Source organism: Megalobrama amblycephala, linkage group LG16 (assembly GCF_018812025.1).
Source record: "Megalobrama amblycephala isolate DHTTF-2021 linkage group LG16, ASM1881202v1, whole genome shotgun sequence".
Classification (NCBI taxonomy): Eukaryota; Metazoa; Chordata; class Actinopteri; order Cypriniformes; family Xenocyprididae; genus Megalobrama; species Megalobrama amblycephala.
Genome location: NC_063059.1, coordinates 28,772,959 through 28,789,636, shown reverse-complemented (window position 1 = coordinate 28,789,636; position 16,678 = coordinate 28,772,959). Strand labels below are relative to the sequence as shown.

Genomic DNA, 16,678 nt, shown 5'->3' with positions numbered 1-16,678 from the left:
AACCTTCTTGGACTATTGAATGAACATCCTGACCAGCTAATGACCAGCTTGATCCAGCTAATAACAAGTTTAGACCCACTTATAAGCATCTTTGCCAGCTATTTTCAGACTTGATCCAGCTAATAACCACCTTGGCCAGCCAATAACCTTCTTGGACTATTGAATGAACATCCTGACCAGCTAATGACCAGCTTGATCCAGCTAATAACAAGTTTAGACCCACTTATAAGCATCTTTGCCAGCTATTTTCAGACTTGATCCAGCTAATAACCACCTTGGCCAGCCAATAACCTTCTTGGACTATTGAATGAACATCCTGACCAGCTAATAATTGGCTTGATCCAGCTAATAACAAGTTTAGACCCACTAATAACCATTTTTGGCCTGCTTCACAATAACCATAACCATAGCCTGCTTCACCAGTTATTTACAGGTTTGATCCAACTACTAACCAGCTTGGCCAGCTAAAGGCCAGATTGGACCAGCTAATGATCATCTTTGCAAGCTATTATCAGGATTCATCCATGATATGTTTTTATAATGTTTTTGATCTGCCTGCATTGACAACATTGTATGCGAACTGAACTGAACAGGACAGTGACATCACTGTTTTCTCCAGAGCTCCTGTATAGATAAATGAACTAAATTAATTTCTAATGATTTTTACAGCAGAATGAATCAGTACTGAACTTACTTAAGCTGGACAAATGCCAAAATTATGTTCCCTCCATCACTGTAAAGCTGCTTTGACACAATCTGCATTGTAAAAAGCGCTATATAAATAAAGGTGACTTGACTTGACTTGACTAATAACCAGCCTGGCCAGCTAATGGCCAAATTGAACCAGCTGATAACCTTCGCGGATCATCAAATACCCTGCTTGGCCAGCTAATAACCAGCTCTTATTCCTGCTGCCATGTTCCAAACACAGCTACCAGTTTAAGCTGGATTTTTCCAGCAGGTTTAGGAAAAAATTTACCACACAGCTCTGAATGTGACATTTATCCCACCTGACAGATTCTTATCTCAGCATTTACTCATATTTTATGTTAAGGAATCGAAAATGTTAAGGGATTTCCATGTTGTGTGTCAGCTGAAGATAGATTGAGTGAAATATATTTTGATAAGATGTTTCCTGTATAAGACCAGAAGCTTTTACTCTTCTGTCTCTTTTCCATTTCCACATAATCACTCTTATTCACTTTTTTCCATTTCCTCTTTATATCTTCTATCAGAAGTAGCAATAGATCAGTCCTTGTCAGTGGTGAAGGATGATAGTGTCAGCCTATCCGAGCAGATCACAGAGGTGGTCCGTCAGCCAGCCTTCATCGCAGGGATTGGTATATCGTCCTGGATGGTTCTAATGGGCTTTAGCGCCTGGATCTACTGCAGACACAGGAGGAGCAAAGAACTTGGACACTATACTACTTCCTTTGCATACACGCCTGCAGGTAAACTTCTGTGCCAAACTAGCATAAAACATCATGTTTTCAAATGAGCTTTGTGATCATCTCTTTCTCATATTTTTTCCTTAGTTGCACTCTCTCATGCTGATGGGTCGGATCTTATAAATGGAAGGTCTGTATCATGAATTCTCTATTCATCAAAGAATCCTGAAGGGTATATCAGCAACCAAGTGTTTTAATAAGAAATGTTTCTTAAAGGAATATTTCTCCCAAAAATGAATAATGTACTCCCACAATTTACTCAACCTCAGGCCATACTAGGTGTATATGACTTTCTTCTTTTAGCCAAACACAATCTGAGTTATATTTAAAAAAATATCCTGGCTCTTCCAAGCTTTATAATGAGAGTGAATGGTACCCTAGATTTTGAAGCCCAAAAAAGTGCATCCATCCATCATTAAAAAAGTAATCCATATGGCTTCAGGGGGTTAATAAAGGCCTTCTGTAGTGAAGCAATGGGTTTTTTTTTTTTAAGAAAAACATCCATATTTATAACTTTATAAACTATAATAACTGGCTTCTGGCAATGGCCGTACACGAGAGTGGTCAGGAAAAAGTATATTAAAAAACTTGACTAACATTAAAATTAATATTATCCCTTTTAAAATGTATTATTATCCCTTTTGTAGATAATGATAATTATTTTCTAAAAAATAATTTATTAAAACTAAATAAAATATTTTATGTTTAATGTAAAATAATTTATATTAAATTAGATATTTCCATTTCCTGACAGGCCATGTTTGCTGGAGTCACACTTGGGTAATTACCCTTGGCTGGCTGACTCATGGCCCACCAGCAACTTTTCTCGAAATGGAAAAGAGTCAGTGAACTGCTGTGCAGGCGGGCTTGACTCCACAGATCAATACTACAACAGTAAGATCTCTGTCATGGGCGTTTCCCTACATTAAAGTACTGTCACACTTACAAATCACATCTCCTATAACTCATTAATCTGTTTTCCAGCTTCAGGATTATCAAATTATCTGAACCAGAATGGGAAATACAGCCCAGCCTCTAATGAAGGCGCCATTTACTGTACCATCAACCCAGCCGATGCAGATGGGCATGACCTGTGCAGCCTGTACTCTCAGGGTCCAGACCCGTACACCAGCACACCTGTCCTCTCCAAAACTGACCTCTACAGCATGGAACAGGACTTGGACCAGTGGAGCCTTCAGTCCAGCCACAGTGGAGCAGAATATGCAAAACTTCAGTACCCAAGAGGTGAAAATGGTAGGAGCGACATTGATTTCAATCATGAGGGTTAGGGATTAATCCTTAAGGTATTAGGCTGGAATTATGCACACAGATTGAATCAACAAGTGCTGCAACAAATGCTGATGTCAATTTTATGCAAATGGACTTGAATTCGGCCTCGTGACTGTTTCATGTTGTTTTACAGCCAAACCGAAGAAGCAGAAGTCTCTGGGGCAAACCTCCCCACCCCAGTGGTCTGATGTGCTGTCCCTACATTCAGCACAAAACAAGGAGGTTCAAAACACAGACAAGAGACACAGGTAATAACCACCGCCATACTGTGGCAAGATATTGGTAGATGTCCAAATAAAAATGGTAGTTTATGGTAAATGTACAAAAAAAAACATGGTGTTATCATGGTACATGTTCAAAAAGCATATCAAAAAAACAAATACCATGGGGCATATATAAATAAAACATTACAATGGTACATGTCCAAAAACATGGTACCATGTCATAAAACCATGGTGCATGTTCAAAAACATGCAAACACCATGTTAAATGTCCAAAAAATATGGTACCATGTCAAATGGCTGTGGTACTTGTTCAAAAAGCCATGTTAATACCATGGTGCATTTCCAAACTCATGGTACCATGTCAAAAATACATTATAATACACTGGTACAGTAGATATCCAATATGACATGGTATTACATTATCATGGTGCATGTCCAAAACCATAACACCATGCCATAAAACCATTGTAATACTATGGTAAATGTCCAAAACATGGTACCAAAATGCCAAAATGCAGTGGTGATACCATAGTACCATGTCAAACAACTATGGTACTTGTTCAAAAGGCAACATTAATACAATAGTAGGGGAGAGCGGGGTAAGTTGTCACATGGGTAAGTTGTCACACTCTTCATAACTCCAAAACTAGAGGCTCTATCTCAAACATCAAATAGCCACTTTGTGTGACTTCTTCTTCCATAGTCAACTTCCTGGTCACATGTGGTCAAGATCGCTCTAATCTGAAGTTAGCACAATTTTCTTATTTTTTGGCTTAAAAAATTTGCACTTTAAATTTTATGCAATACAACTTTGTTAGGTATGAATGTTAAAAATTATTATTTTGCACAACATAGAAGAGACAATGATGTGTCTTTTGATACTTTAGCTGACGCGCTATGTCGAGCGAACCTTGAGATTTAGCCAACATTAGCACACATGTCAGTTTGGGGCAAGTTGTCTCAACGACTTTGGGGCAAGTCGTCACATGTGACAACTTGCCCCAGTAAAAATAAACACATAGAACATGCTCAAAAAAGATGTTCAACATGTTAAGTCAGTTATGTTCAGAGATTAAACATGTTAAGTTAAGCGAGTTATTTGCAGTATTCCATTCAGTTATCATGGATCTATGTGCAAGCCAGAGAAAGTTTGAGTTTAAAGTTCAAAGTAAAGTGGTCTTGCCACTTAATGTGTTTTGATTGAAATGTGTATTGTTTGGATTGAAATCTTTTTTTTTCCAAATTCTCCAGGCATGATTGTTTATATTTCCAGTTCTGGTTTGATTCAATAATAACAATTAAGTAGTTGTGTTCTTATTTTTAGATAATCTAGTGTGACAACTTACCCGCCGATGGGGCAAATTTGTCACAAGTGCACATTCTCTATTCTACAATCTACAAATCCGTAATGAGATAAGATATGAAAATGTCATGAATACAACATATGTGCCCAAGACTTCCTTCTTTCATTTGGTATGACATTTATACCATTGTGATGTATGGTGCTCAGTAAATGTTAGACAGTGTGAAAAGTGTGACAACTTACCCCACTCTCCCCTACATTTCCAAACTCATGGTGCCCATGTCAGAAAACATAATATCATGGTACATATCTAAGAAAAAAACATGGTATTACCATCGTGCATGTCCAGCCATGTCATAAAACCATGATAATATCATTGCAAATGTCTGATAACCATGGTACCTTGCCATGGTAATATCATGTCCAAAAACAAATGATTCTACCATAGTACATCGTGGTTACTTTTTGATACTTTTCTCTCAGCCAATTTCATAAACTTATAAATATGCTTTTCAGTAGCTGTCATCCATTTTTTTTTTTAAGTTCAGACACTTCTGGATATAATTATCCTTCTTTGAAATATGACCCAATATGGAACCTGTGCAACATGGTAAAATGTAGTCTGGCCGATAAATTGAGGTCTTATCTAATCTTATTTGATGTTTCAGCTCAAAGTGACAGGGGCTAATGATGTTAGCGCTTAGAGCCGAGGCCGAGAGGCAGGTCACCAGACGTGGCTTCTCAGAATGAACCTTAAAGAATAGCCACGGCTTGGAATGAAGCGAAACCACACATACCAACCTTTGTCCTCAATGCTTTCTTCCTTTCACATCATATTTTTATCATCACCTTCCATGGATGAAACTGCTTTGACAAATTTTTGATAAGCTTTTTTACAATGCTGTCTTTTGTACCCACAATGGATTCTCTTTGATATTATTTATTTTTCTTTTCTTTTTTTCAAAGGACCACAGTCTGGTTTTATTTACCGCAGTCTTTTATCGCATAATGAAATCTGTGCTAGATACATCAGGGGTCCTGAGTCTTTTGATATGTGTTCTTTTTATGTGCTTTTTTGGTCCTTGCTATGTTTTAAACTTAGTTTGTGTTTTAGTAGTGTTTTGAGATTTTAGGTTTAACTGGCATCTTAATCTCTTTACGTCCCTATAGCCCTGAGAAGGATGAAGAGTGGTGTCCTCCTCTGCCTGAGCGAAATTATCTGATTGAGGGTCTGGAGGACGCAGCCACTCTGCCTTTGAGAGAAGAGAAAACCAACAGGGCCACAACCTATAGCCTGCAGTCCACTGCAACTCTCACACCCTCCCCAAGTGAGGAGCAATACCCGGCTAACCCACGCCTGCAGCATCCAGACCTGCTGCCACGGTAACAACATACATACACACATCAGGTCTTGACAATAAAGGAATAGTTCACCCTTAAAATCAGCATGAAATAGAAGTTCTATTAGTCTTTTCTTCCATATTGTGGTGTATATGCGAGTGAAACTGCTCAAAAGATAACAAAACAATTAGGGCGAGGCTTGATTTTGTCTATTGGGAATTGTGATTTGCTATTGCTTTGATGTCATTTGAGTGACAGGTTGCCCCGCCCTTACTAAACACATCATCAGAGAAGAGATGTCGCTGCAAGAGGGAGGGGAAGTTATTTTGATGCTGAAAATTCAGCTTTACCATATATTAAAATAGAAAATAGTTGTTTTAGTGATATATCACAATTGATACTGTATTTTTGATCAAATAAATGCAGACTTTGTGAGCATAAGTACCTTTTTTTTCAAAAACATTAAAACATCTTACTAACACCAACCTTTTATATAGTAGAATATATAACACTACACTGTTGTGTAGTGTAAAATATTGCTTAGTAAATTATTTAAGTACATTTTTTTTTACCCTGTATCTTCCTAGACAATAGCCTTAGAATCTGAAATGACATAAATCAACAATGTTAATGTGTTTTGTTCAACAGGAAAACACAGTGTACACACAGTGCACAGTTTGCTCTCTCCAACCCAAAGCCGTTAACCAAGACAGAGCCTCATAATGGCAGCGTTCCCCACCACAGCGGCCCCTGGAGAGACATTGCAGAAATGGAGGAGGAACTGTTCTCCAACAACACAGGCACAAGTAAGCCCTTCAACACTGCAAAGATGACTGTTTTTTTATTACTTTTATTGTGAATGATTATGGATGGAGAACATAATCTTTGTTTTCTCACTGCTATTAGGAGAATATATGTCATTTACGTCCTCAATTCAGAAGCCCAGGCCTAAGAAGAAATCTCAGAAGGATGGCCTTGTGAGACGAGAAGTCTTGAAACAAGGCAGTAAGAACCCACATATTTAATAAATTATCGACTGAAGCAACTAAAGCAGTTTCTCTAATCAGTGGAGGACAGTAACAAAGTGTTTTTACTTTGCTACTGTACTTTAAGGGACAGTTCACCCAAAAATACAAATTTCCAAAAAAGGAATTTTCATTTTTGGGTGAACTGTCACTTTAAGTACAGTATCTGTACTTTTTGGGGTATTTTTATTTTTGTAAACTTTTCATGTTACTTCATTACATTCCAAAGCATAATATCGTACTTTGTACTCCACTATATTTCATGAAAGCATGTCGTTCTAAATTTTTTTTGAACTGAAGAAATTGTCACCCACTCCGAGATGCGATAGCGTTGTCCGATTCATGAACAAGCTGATTAGTTTCAATTAACCTGTACATTGGTTTGCAAATCGCACTTAACCCTCTGGCCCTCTTCGGTCATTTTTGACCGAAAAATTTTATATTTTGAAATGATAAAAATCGTAGCTTCATCTGAATGAGATGACACTTGGTGACTTTTGTCACATTAGCAATATGAACACAAAAAAAAAAAAAAATCAAGGACATGATTCGGACATGTTAAAGGGTCGTAAAAAAAAAATAGTCATACTTACCTTCTTTGCGGTCAAAAATGACCGACATAGGAAATGAATGGAAAATACAAAAACTCAGAGAATCTTTTGTTGGTACAAACTACAGCCACTGTGCAGAAAAAAAAGTGCACAGCAATGAAGGGATGACACTCCTAAATGCCAAGAGTGCAAAATAGACACACCCAACCCCCCACCCCCCACACACAAATATATGAACTAACCTGACTATAACACAGAACAAGTTTATACAAATGTGTGAAATAAAATCAATAATTCAGCCACAAAGCAGTAAAAAATTAAACAGCAAGAAAGAGGTTAAAGTCAAAAACATTGAGAGTACAAAACAGAAACACCCACTCAATTTGCATTACAAAAGATTAAATTTTTTTACTCCCACCAGATGGCACTAATCTACCTTCAAAAAAATTGATTTTAAATGCCTTGTCTCTATTTTAACATAGAATACTGCTTTAAAGGCAGGGTAGGCAAAAAAATGTATAAAAATTTTTTTTTCAAAATTTGTTTAAACTTTATTTATATATCAATACATAATTAAAATGTAAGTACTCTGAAAAAGAAAGTATAAAAATCGAGTGTCTGTAGACCTCTCACGACTGTTTTAAAGACAGCTCATTATTTCCATTCACTCCACCCCCTCCCTTCTGGGCTCCTTCCAAAGCCACGCCCCCAAAACGCATGAACGTGCGACTCCGACCACTGAGCTGGAAGACGCGTTATTTACCTGAGACGAGCGGAGAGGAAGGAGCACAGTGCATGTAGTGACATCATGTCAGAATCACATGTAATAAAAATAACTTTATAATTATGAAGATAAACAAACAAGATGTATTTTAGTACTCACTATCAAGCTAGCTATTGATAGTGGTAAAGTTTAAAATATATATTTTTTGATTCGCTAACGAGCTAGTTATCTATAAGGCAAAGCTAAAACAGGTTGCATGATACACGTTTTTCCATTACCATCATTTACACTGTGATGAAGATGAATTTCGTGTAAGATTCATAACATATACGTTGTTCTACAGATCAACAGAGTAACATACACTCAAATATCAACTCACAACTGCATTGCAGACACAAAATAATAACACACACATACAACAAAGTGTGTACGACACACACAGATACAAGATAAAGACATCAGTAAACATAGGTAGAGAATATAAAAACAAAACAGGCGAAAAAAAACGTGCAGGTAAACTTACAGGTGAACATGGTAAAAGAGTTAGACAGAGGGTAAAATTATGCACAATTCAACACTATAGCTATCATTATTTATCGTCTCTACTATGGCTCGCTAAGTAATGTTATGTTAGCTATATTACGCAGCTAAGTGTGCTAATGACACATGCTTCATGAAAAAATAAACAAAAAAATACGTATGATCAAAATACAAAAAGAAAGATTTACCTGTCCAGCAGAAATAAAGCCATCAAGGAGTCACTTTTCAGCCCCTTGAGTTCCCTCAGTTCTCGCCATCGCTGGAAAGCCACGCCGATATTAACTCGCGTTTTATTTCTTTGTTTATCCAAAGACTTTTTGTTCATTGCCTTTTCTTGTACTGTTACTGTCTTCCTTTTTTTGCCTGGTTTGCCTTCACTAACTGCATAGGCCGATACTGTGCATTTAGCTTGCTGTTTCTCTGCCATTGTTTTGGTATTCCTAGGATCCATGCCTCTTGGATTCCCCAAATCAAACGTGCGCGCGCAAGTGGGCAGGTCATGTGTGGCAAAGGGTGGTTGCCATGGTTGCGAGAGAGTGACAGCCGCCTAAGCCAATCCTATGTTTCGTCCCGGATGGAAATAATGAGCTGTGTTTAATACAGATTAAACGGTCTAGAGTCACTCGATTTTTATACTCTTTTTATCAGAGTTCTTACATTTTAATTATGCATGTATATATATAGAAAGTTTAAACAAATTTGGAACAAAATTTCTTACCTACCCTGCCTTTAATTGAAAAATAATTAAAAATATATTAGAAAAAATTATGTATTATTTTCAAGGGGGAAACATAGCTAATAAAATTTGTATAAATGCTGCATATCATAAAATACCCTCAAAAATATTATTGAACAAAAAAATATTACATTGGTTTTTCTGAAAAACAAAAAAAGTTACATTTCAAGGCTTCGGTCACTTTTGACCGTAAAGAATGCAAGTGTGACTCCTAAACGAAGAGGGCCAGTGATTCATTAGTGAATTGGACTGATCCGATTGCATCAGTTCTCGAGTCGACAACTCACTGATTCAAATGATCTGGCCAGAGCGAGTCTCCAGTTAAAGGATTAGTTCACTTTTAAATAAACTGATAATTTACTCACCCCCATGTCATCCAAGATGTCCATGTCTTTCTTTCTTCAGTCGAAAAGAAATTAAAGTTTTTGATGAAAACATTCCAGGATTATTCTCCTTATAGTAGACTTCAATGGGCACCAAACGGTTGAAGGTCAAAATTAGTTTCACTGCAGCTTCAAATTGTTCAACACAATCCCAGATGAGAAATAAGGGTCTTATCTAATGAAACCATCACTAATTTTCTGAAATTTTTTTAAAATTATATAAGTTTTAACCATAAATGCTCATCTTTAACTAGCTATCTTCTTCTTCTCTATTAGAATTCCAGCAGTGTAGACACTGCTAAGTGTATTACCCTCCACAAGTGCCCTCCACAGTCCAAAGTTTGAGCTAATTTTTATATGCAATATGCTAGTTCAATAGTATATAACAATTAGTTCAAACTTTGGCCTGTGGAGGGCAGTAATACACTTAGCAGTGTCTACACTGCCGGAATTCTAATAGAGAAGAAGAAGAGAGCTAGTTCAAGATGAGCAGTTATGGTTAAAACTTATATAATTTTTAAAAAAAAATTCCGAAAATGAGTGATGGTTTCACTAGGTAAGACCCTTATTTCTCATCTGGGATCGTGTTGAACAATTTGAAGCTGCAGTGAAACTAATTTTGACCTTCAACTGTTTGGTGCCCATTGAAGTCCACTATATGGAAAAAAACCCTGGAATGTTTTCATCAAAAACTTTAATTTCTTTTCGACTGAAGAAAGAAAGACATGGACATCTTGGATGACATGGGGGTGAGTACATTTTCAGGAAAAGTTTATTTAAAAGTGGACTAATCCTTTAATTCACTGAATTCACAGACTCAAAATAAGCAAAGAACGGGAGATCCTTGAACCTTGAGTGCGCGCATGACTGAAGCCACGAAAGTAAGTTACTAATGCTGAATTTTTGGGTTTATTATTGTAAATGAAAATCATATTTAGGTCACGACTGTCAGTTGTTTGGAAACTAAATCTGCTGTAAAAGGCGAGCTGTTTAAGCCCATTGCATGAAATGCGTGAATGTGGACATGTCTGCATTTGTGTGTTACCGTCCAAACGGGGTACATTGAAGGTAAAAACTAAATGTTAAAATAACGCAAATTAATCCCAATAAATCTTCCCCAGTGCCATAGCAGTTTCATAGTGTTCTTCTTTAAAAAAAATTGCCCTATGTGACGTCTATTTTTATGTTTATATTTGTCAACACACATTTTGTTTTTCCTCATTTTTTTATTTTGCACAATAAATACAGTTTCAGTACTTTTAATACTAAAGTACAATAAAAATCAAGTACCTTTATACTTTTTTTATGAGTAAAATTGAGAAGTACTTAACACTTTTACAGGAGTAATATTTTATTAGGCTATTTGTACTTTCACCCAAGAACTTGACTTGTTTACTTCGTCCACCACTGTATAAATGATGATTCACACTTATAATTTGTGCATGTCTGCAGACCTGCCGCCTCCACCTGAGCCTCCTCCTCTAAGAGAGGACCCTCTGAAGCACCTGACAGACATATTGGACAATGGTGGGAGCAGGACGCCCCCGCAGCACAGAGAGAGAAGATCAGACCGCAGAACATCTGCACAGTGGAGCACAGAAGGTCAGACTTCAGGGAAAACAAAAGGCTTTAGTTAGTAGTGATTACTAGTGTGTTTTGGGGCTGACTTTTAGTAGTAACAATAATGCTTGCAATCACATAGCAATACAATAAAATGTATAGTGCAGTTTTTAAAATAAAACAAACGATAATCAGAAAGCGTGGAAAAAACAGTCACTCTTTGTAAACTTTGTTCAATGCGAGTGCCGTATGCTCTAATGTCCTGTCATTTACGCCGTCATCACCCGGGTGTTGATGGCGCGCGAGCGCAGGTAAGACCTGAACAGCACACGATGCTATCTGTGTTTAAACTAAACTCATTTAAGCCTTGCTAATATAAACCTTCAAGAGCAAGACTCGAAAGAGAACTCACGCGCGCATTTGTGTGTGCGCTCATCCGAAGCGCGCACACGCTTATTTCAGTCAGCGCGCAAATACCGAGTTCTCTTTCAAATCTTGCGCTTCAGCGGACAAATTCATTCAAAAATTGTGTCAACATGCCCGTTTTGGCGAGTATCCGAGCAAACATAGTAAGTTATGTCTTAAGTGAACGTATATTAGTCGAGAAAGAACGCATGTGTAACAGTAGGCTATATGTACTGGATCGTGCATGTCTTAAAGGGAAAAAAAACTATTCGTGATGCCTGTGTTTTTAATGTTAAATCAAACAACAAATGACAAAGAAATCACTCACTGCTCTTGACTGAATAGCTTTTGTAACTAAATAATGATTCATATTTATTTAATTTATACAGTGAAGATAATATGCAGTGTTATTTTAAATTTGATTACTTTATCCATTTTCTGTACCTGAAAACTGTTAGATGCCTGAAAAACCTGAAAAGCACTGTTTTATTTTATTTGAATATTTGCTCTATTGTATTTATTTGTGATGTTGCTTGTAGTTTGATTATGGTTTCTTATTTTCTTTATTTTTCTTTGACAGTAGTCCTATTTTCCCTGAACATAGCACATACCGAACTGTACCGAAACCGTGACCCTAAAACCGTGATACGAACCGAGCCGTGAGCAATTTGAACCGTTGCACCCATAATATATATATATATATATATATATATATATATATATATATATATATATATATATAGAAACAATACTTAGAAAATAAATATAAAATCTAAATCTTTTGTAACATTATATATTATCGTTCAAAAGTTTGGGGTCAGTAAGATTTTTTTTTTGAAAGAAAGAAATTGAAGAAATTAATACTTTTATTCAGCAAGGATGTATTAAATTGGTCAAATGTGACAGCAAAGACATTTAGAATGTTACAAAAGATTTCTATTTCAGATAAATGCTGTTCTTTTGAACTTTCTATTCATCAAAGAACCCTGAAAAGAAATCGCACACAAATTTCAACATTGATAATAATAAGAAATGTTTCTTGAGCAGCAAATCAGCATATTAGAATGATTTCTGAAGGATCATGCGACACTGAAGACTGGAATAATGATGCTGAAAATTCAGCTTTACCATCACAGGAATAAATTACATTTTAAAATATATTCAAATAGAAAACAGTTATTTTAAATTGTACAAATATTTCACAATATTACTGTTTTTGCTGAACTTTGGATCAAATGAATGCAGCCTTGGTGAGCAGAAGAGACTTCTTTTAAAAACATTAAAAAATCTTACCAATCTAAAACATTTGAACAGTAGTGTAAATGGCATATGTAAATATAAAATATAAATGTTCTATAAAAAACTGAATATTAATGTTATAAATAAATGGTAAATATAAATCTCAACATCTATATAAATATAGAGAACACAAAATAATAACGTACCTGGGCTCTTTTGACCAATGACAGTGACCAATGGGACACTTTAGCTACTCCCAAGCAACCATCCACAGCATCACCCATAGTAATACACTAGTATCATGGATGCGAGTTTTGCACAGGCAAACATTACTGTCATCATCTCCATAAAATGTGGTTGTGAAATATAAAAGTATGGTTCAGTGTGTTGCATTTTTTTCTTGTATTTGACTGTTGAGTATTTCACTGCACAGATAAAGATTTAATCCAGTATTTCAAACCAAATCTGCTGTCCAGCGGTCAGATGTCCAGCCACTGTTCCCTCTCGAGAAGCTCTGCTTCTCAATCCTCCGCAACCTTGCGTTCCTTGGGGGCAGGAAGGAGAAGAAATGAGGTTAGACGAGTTTGTGTGTCTTGTCTGTTCGCACATGGTCAGAATAAGTTCATTAGTGCTCGCCACGCGTGGGGGCCTTGGAGCAGTGTAGTAAATTAACAATCGATAAGCTCTAGGACACTGAGCGTGCAGAGCTGGAAGCACACTAAATGAATCAGGCAAATGATTACATTTCCACTTTTTTTTAAAGAACTGCGATGTCTCATGTGGTCTCCATGGTATTGATATTCCAATGAATATTAAACATACGACCCATATTTGTCGGTTGGAATATTACTGCATGTTCCGCATTTAATGTCCCAGGATTAGATTGCTTGGCAACAAAATGATGATTTTATGTCATTTCTGGGCTTGTTTATTTTCAGAACATGATATGAGGAGAGGAAGTTGACCTTTCGTCCTGTTGTTCACCACTCTACATGCAACATACGCCATGCAGTGTATATTCCTCCACGCTCTGGTCCTTCACCTCTCTGTTTTTTGTCTGGGTATTTTTTTAGAAAACGTTTTTAAATGATCCATTGTTGTCCTACCTCTGTATGTATATATTTTTACAATGTTTTTGTGTCGGGAAAAAGCATTCCGGATGGTGTGCTGTTTTATTTATTATTATTTATTGTATTTATTAATTAAAACGAGAAAATGAAATGTTTAAAAAGAAAACAATGTCAAAAATTTTAGATGAACATGATGTTTGAATGTATCTGGTTCATACATGTATGCCTCAATGTCTACATGTGATAAAAAGGTGTTTCAACATTTTTGTGAAAAATATTGCAGATATTATCAGGCTATGTGAACAAACCATCCAATTATACATTAGTAAACCTATAGAATACCAGATGTTTCTTGTTGTAAATCCTCACTAGGACTGTCACCTTACTATCCTGTGCTCACTGAAGGGTTTTTCTTTTCTCCTGTAGAATCGCACCATGTTAGTCTGTTTTCCACAAATGCAGCAATTATATGCAGATTGCATACAAAACAATAAAACTCATGTTCTAAGACATGTTTTACAGTACTGTTACTGATATGGATTTCTTATTGTATTATTTTGTCAATAACTGCATTCGAGTATGGAAAACGCACCAGGTAAATCTCATGATGGTTTTTGAATTTGAATGGCTGAGCGGCATTACAAGAGCACCGATTCCACTGATAAGGTGTGATCACATTTACATTTGTACGTCGACATTTCGTGGGCGAAGCATTCGTCTCAGTAGGAATTCATGAGATTGTGAATTTTGGGACACGTTGAGGCGACAAATTTCTCTGTTTGTTCAATTTTTTACCATTCACCGCATTTATTAATATAACCATATAATATATATAATTCACCGCATTTATTAATATAACCAGCTTGGTTTGGAAGTGACCTCTGATTAAAGTATTAGTTCAATTCTGAATTCAAATTTCCTGATAATTTACTCACCCCCATGTCATCCAAGATGTTCATGTCTTTCTTTCTTCAGTCGAAAAGAAATTAAGGTTTTTGAGGAAAACATTCCAGGGTTTTTCTCCTTATAGTGGACTTCAATGGGGTTCACCGGGTGGAAATTGGTCCAAATTACAGTTTCAGTGCAGCTTCAAATGGCTCTACATGATCCCAGACGAGGAATAAGGGTCTTATCTAGCAAAACGATTGGTCATTTTCTAAAAAAAAAAAAAAAAAAAAAAATCATATACTTTTTAACCACAAATGCTCATCTTGCACTGCGATCCGCACGCATGACGTAATCACATGCGTGGGAAAGGTCATGCGTGACGTAGGCGGAAGTACCGATCCAGTGTCTACAAAGCAAACGTGCAAAGATTAAGCCAAACGCCCTTTACAAAAAAAGGTAAAACAACAATATCGGATGATTTTGAAGGTGGAAGAGAGTTTTTCGCCCTTCCGCCTATGTTGGAAGTACCGCGTGACCTTTCAACGTAATGCGTGGCACATCGCAGAGCAGTGCAAGGCCATTTGTGGTTAAAAAAGTATATTATTATTATTATTTTTTTTTTTTAATGACTGATCGTTTTGTTAGAAAAGACCCTTATTCCACAGCCACTGTTGCGCTTTATCTCGGGTTCACTGAAGAAGTTGCCATAGCAACGGATAGCGTATCCTGCTAATATGTCGGCGCCTTCCCGAATTGTGACGTAATTCTCATTCTCTATAAGGAGAATAATCCTGGAATGTTTTCCTCAAAAACCTTAATTTCTTTTCGACTAACGAAAGAAAGACATGAACATCTTGGATGACATGGGGGTGAGTAAATTATCAGGAAAATTTCATTCAGAAGTTTTTTTGTTATTCATCACTAGACTATTGACATGGAACTACTGCAAGTTACTAGCCTGACTACGTCAGACTTCCTACTTCCGCTCAATTTCATTTCGCTTCTCTGTACTCAGTCTGATACAGCGTCAGAGCTTTGTGTTTGCCACCGGTCTGGAAACAGCCGGGCCAATCAACGAACAGAGGGCGGGCTGAGAGCCGTGACGTAGATGCTAAGCGCCGAGTTTTACATTGTAGGTTAGAGAAATCGAAAACCGAAACAACCGCGGAAATGGGAAACGAGACATGGGATGCAAACTTCGGGATGCATTAACTTCGCATAATCTGCAAAAGTCGTTTACAGCCATGTTCACTCCGGTATTTCGCTCACATCATCATGTGTTTACAACAGGTTTACAGTGGAAGTTCAATCATAGATTTGAGTTCGATGCATGATGTCTGTGCTTCGATGCGGCTGTACAGGCGGATAACATACGTCATAACTAAACGTATCTGATTGGCTTACGGGTAAGCAATGATTTTAAACTTCAGACAAGCGTCCCCTTGCGAGAGAGAAAACACTTCTCTATTATGCCATTCCAGACTCTGTCTACGAAGCAAAGTGAAGTAGCAGAGTCTGGTATTACCAGGCTAGCAAGTTACATCGATATGCCAGTAGGTGGTGACAAGCGGCTGTCTTTTTAAATTAATCTTTCTTTCATCAAGATCGTTCAAAAACACAAATTCATTCATGAACGAAACAAGTGAATGTTGTATTTATGAGTATATCATACTCATCATACAGTCATTGAATCATTCTTTCATGCCGAAGATGAAAATGGAAAAATAGTAAGGGTAGTATGCTAAAGTGCGGTTCAGTGTCTGTCTTTATGAACGAGTCATTGAAACATTAGCTCAACCAATTTGTTCAAACACACTGTTTAATTCAGGAATGAAACCTCTCGGGTTTTGCTCTGAGACGAACAATGGTTTTCTGTTTTTGATTCTTTTGGAACAAGTTTTGTTGGTGGAGAAAAAACAAAGTAACTTGCAATATTGTGCCTAAATGGGCA

At 36.8% G+C, this 16,678-nt stretch overlaps 1 protein-coding gene across 4 annotated transcripts in view; it reads left to right on the top strand.

The window, feature by feature from the left end:
- The window catches only part of zgc:77784 (uncharacterized protein LOC402947 homolog), an 83,298-nt gene extending 68,925 nt beyond the window's left edge, over nt 1-14,373 (top strand). For 3 of the 4 annotated variants that reach the window (XM_048161474.1, XM_048161476.1, XM_048161478.1), the window contains exons 17-27: nt 1,236-1,451; nt 1,536-1,578; nt 2,203-2,342; nt 2,433-2,702; nt 2,872-2,986; nt 5,436-5,648; nt 6,255-6,412; nt 6,513-6,611; nt 11,018-11,167; nt 13,203-13,342; nt 13,708-14,373. In XM_048161474.1, coding sequence (XP_048017431.1) covers nt 1,236-1,451; nt 1,536-1,578; nt 2,203-2,342; nt 2,433-2,702; nt 2,872-2,986; nt 5,436-5,648; nt 6,255-6,412; nt 6,513-6,611; nt 11,018-11,167; nt 13,203-13,342; nt 13,708-13,719 — 1,556 coding nt within the window. In that variant the 3' untranslated portion in view covers nt 13,720-14,373. The remainder of the gene's footprint in view (nt 1-1,235; nt 1,452-1,535; nt 1,579-2,202; nt 2,343-2,432; nt 2,703-2,871; nt 2,987-5,435; nt 5,649-6,254; nt 6,413-6,512; nt 6,612-11,017; nt 11,168-13,202; nt 13,343-13,707) is intronic. The other variant, XM_048161475.1, reaches the window with a different exon arrangement.
- Nucleotides 14,374-16,678: the final 2,305 nt, after the last annotated feature.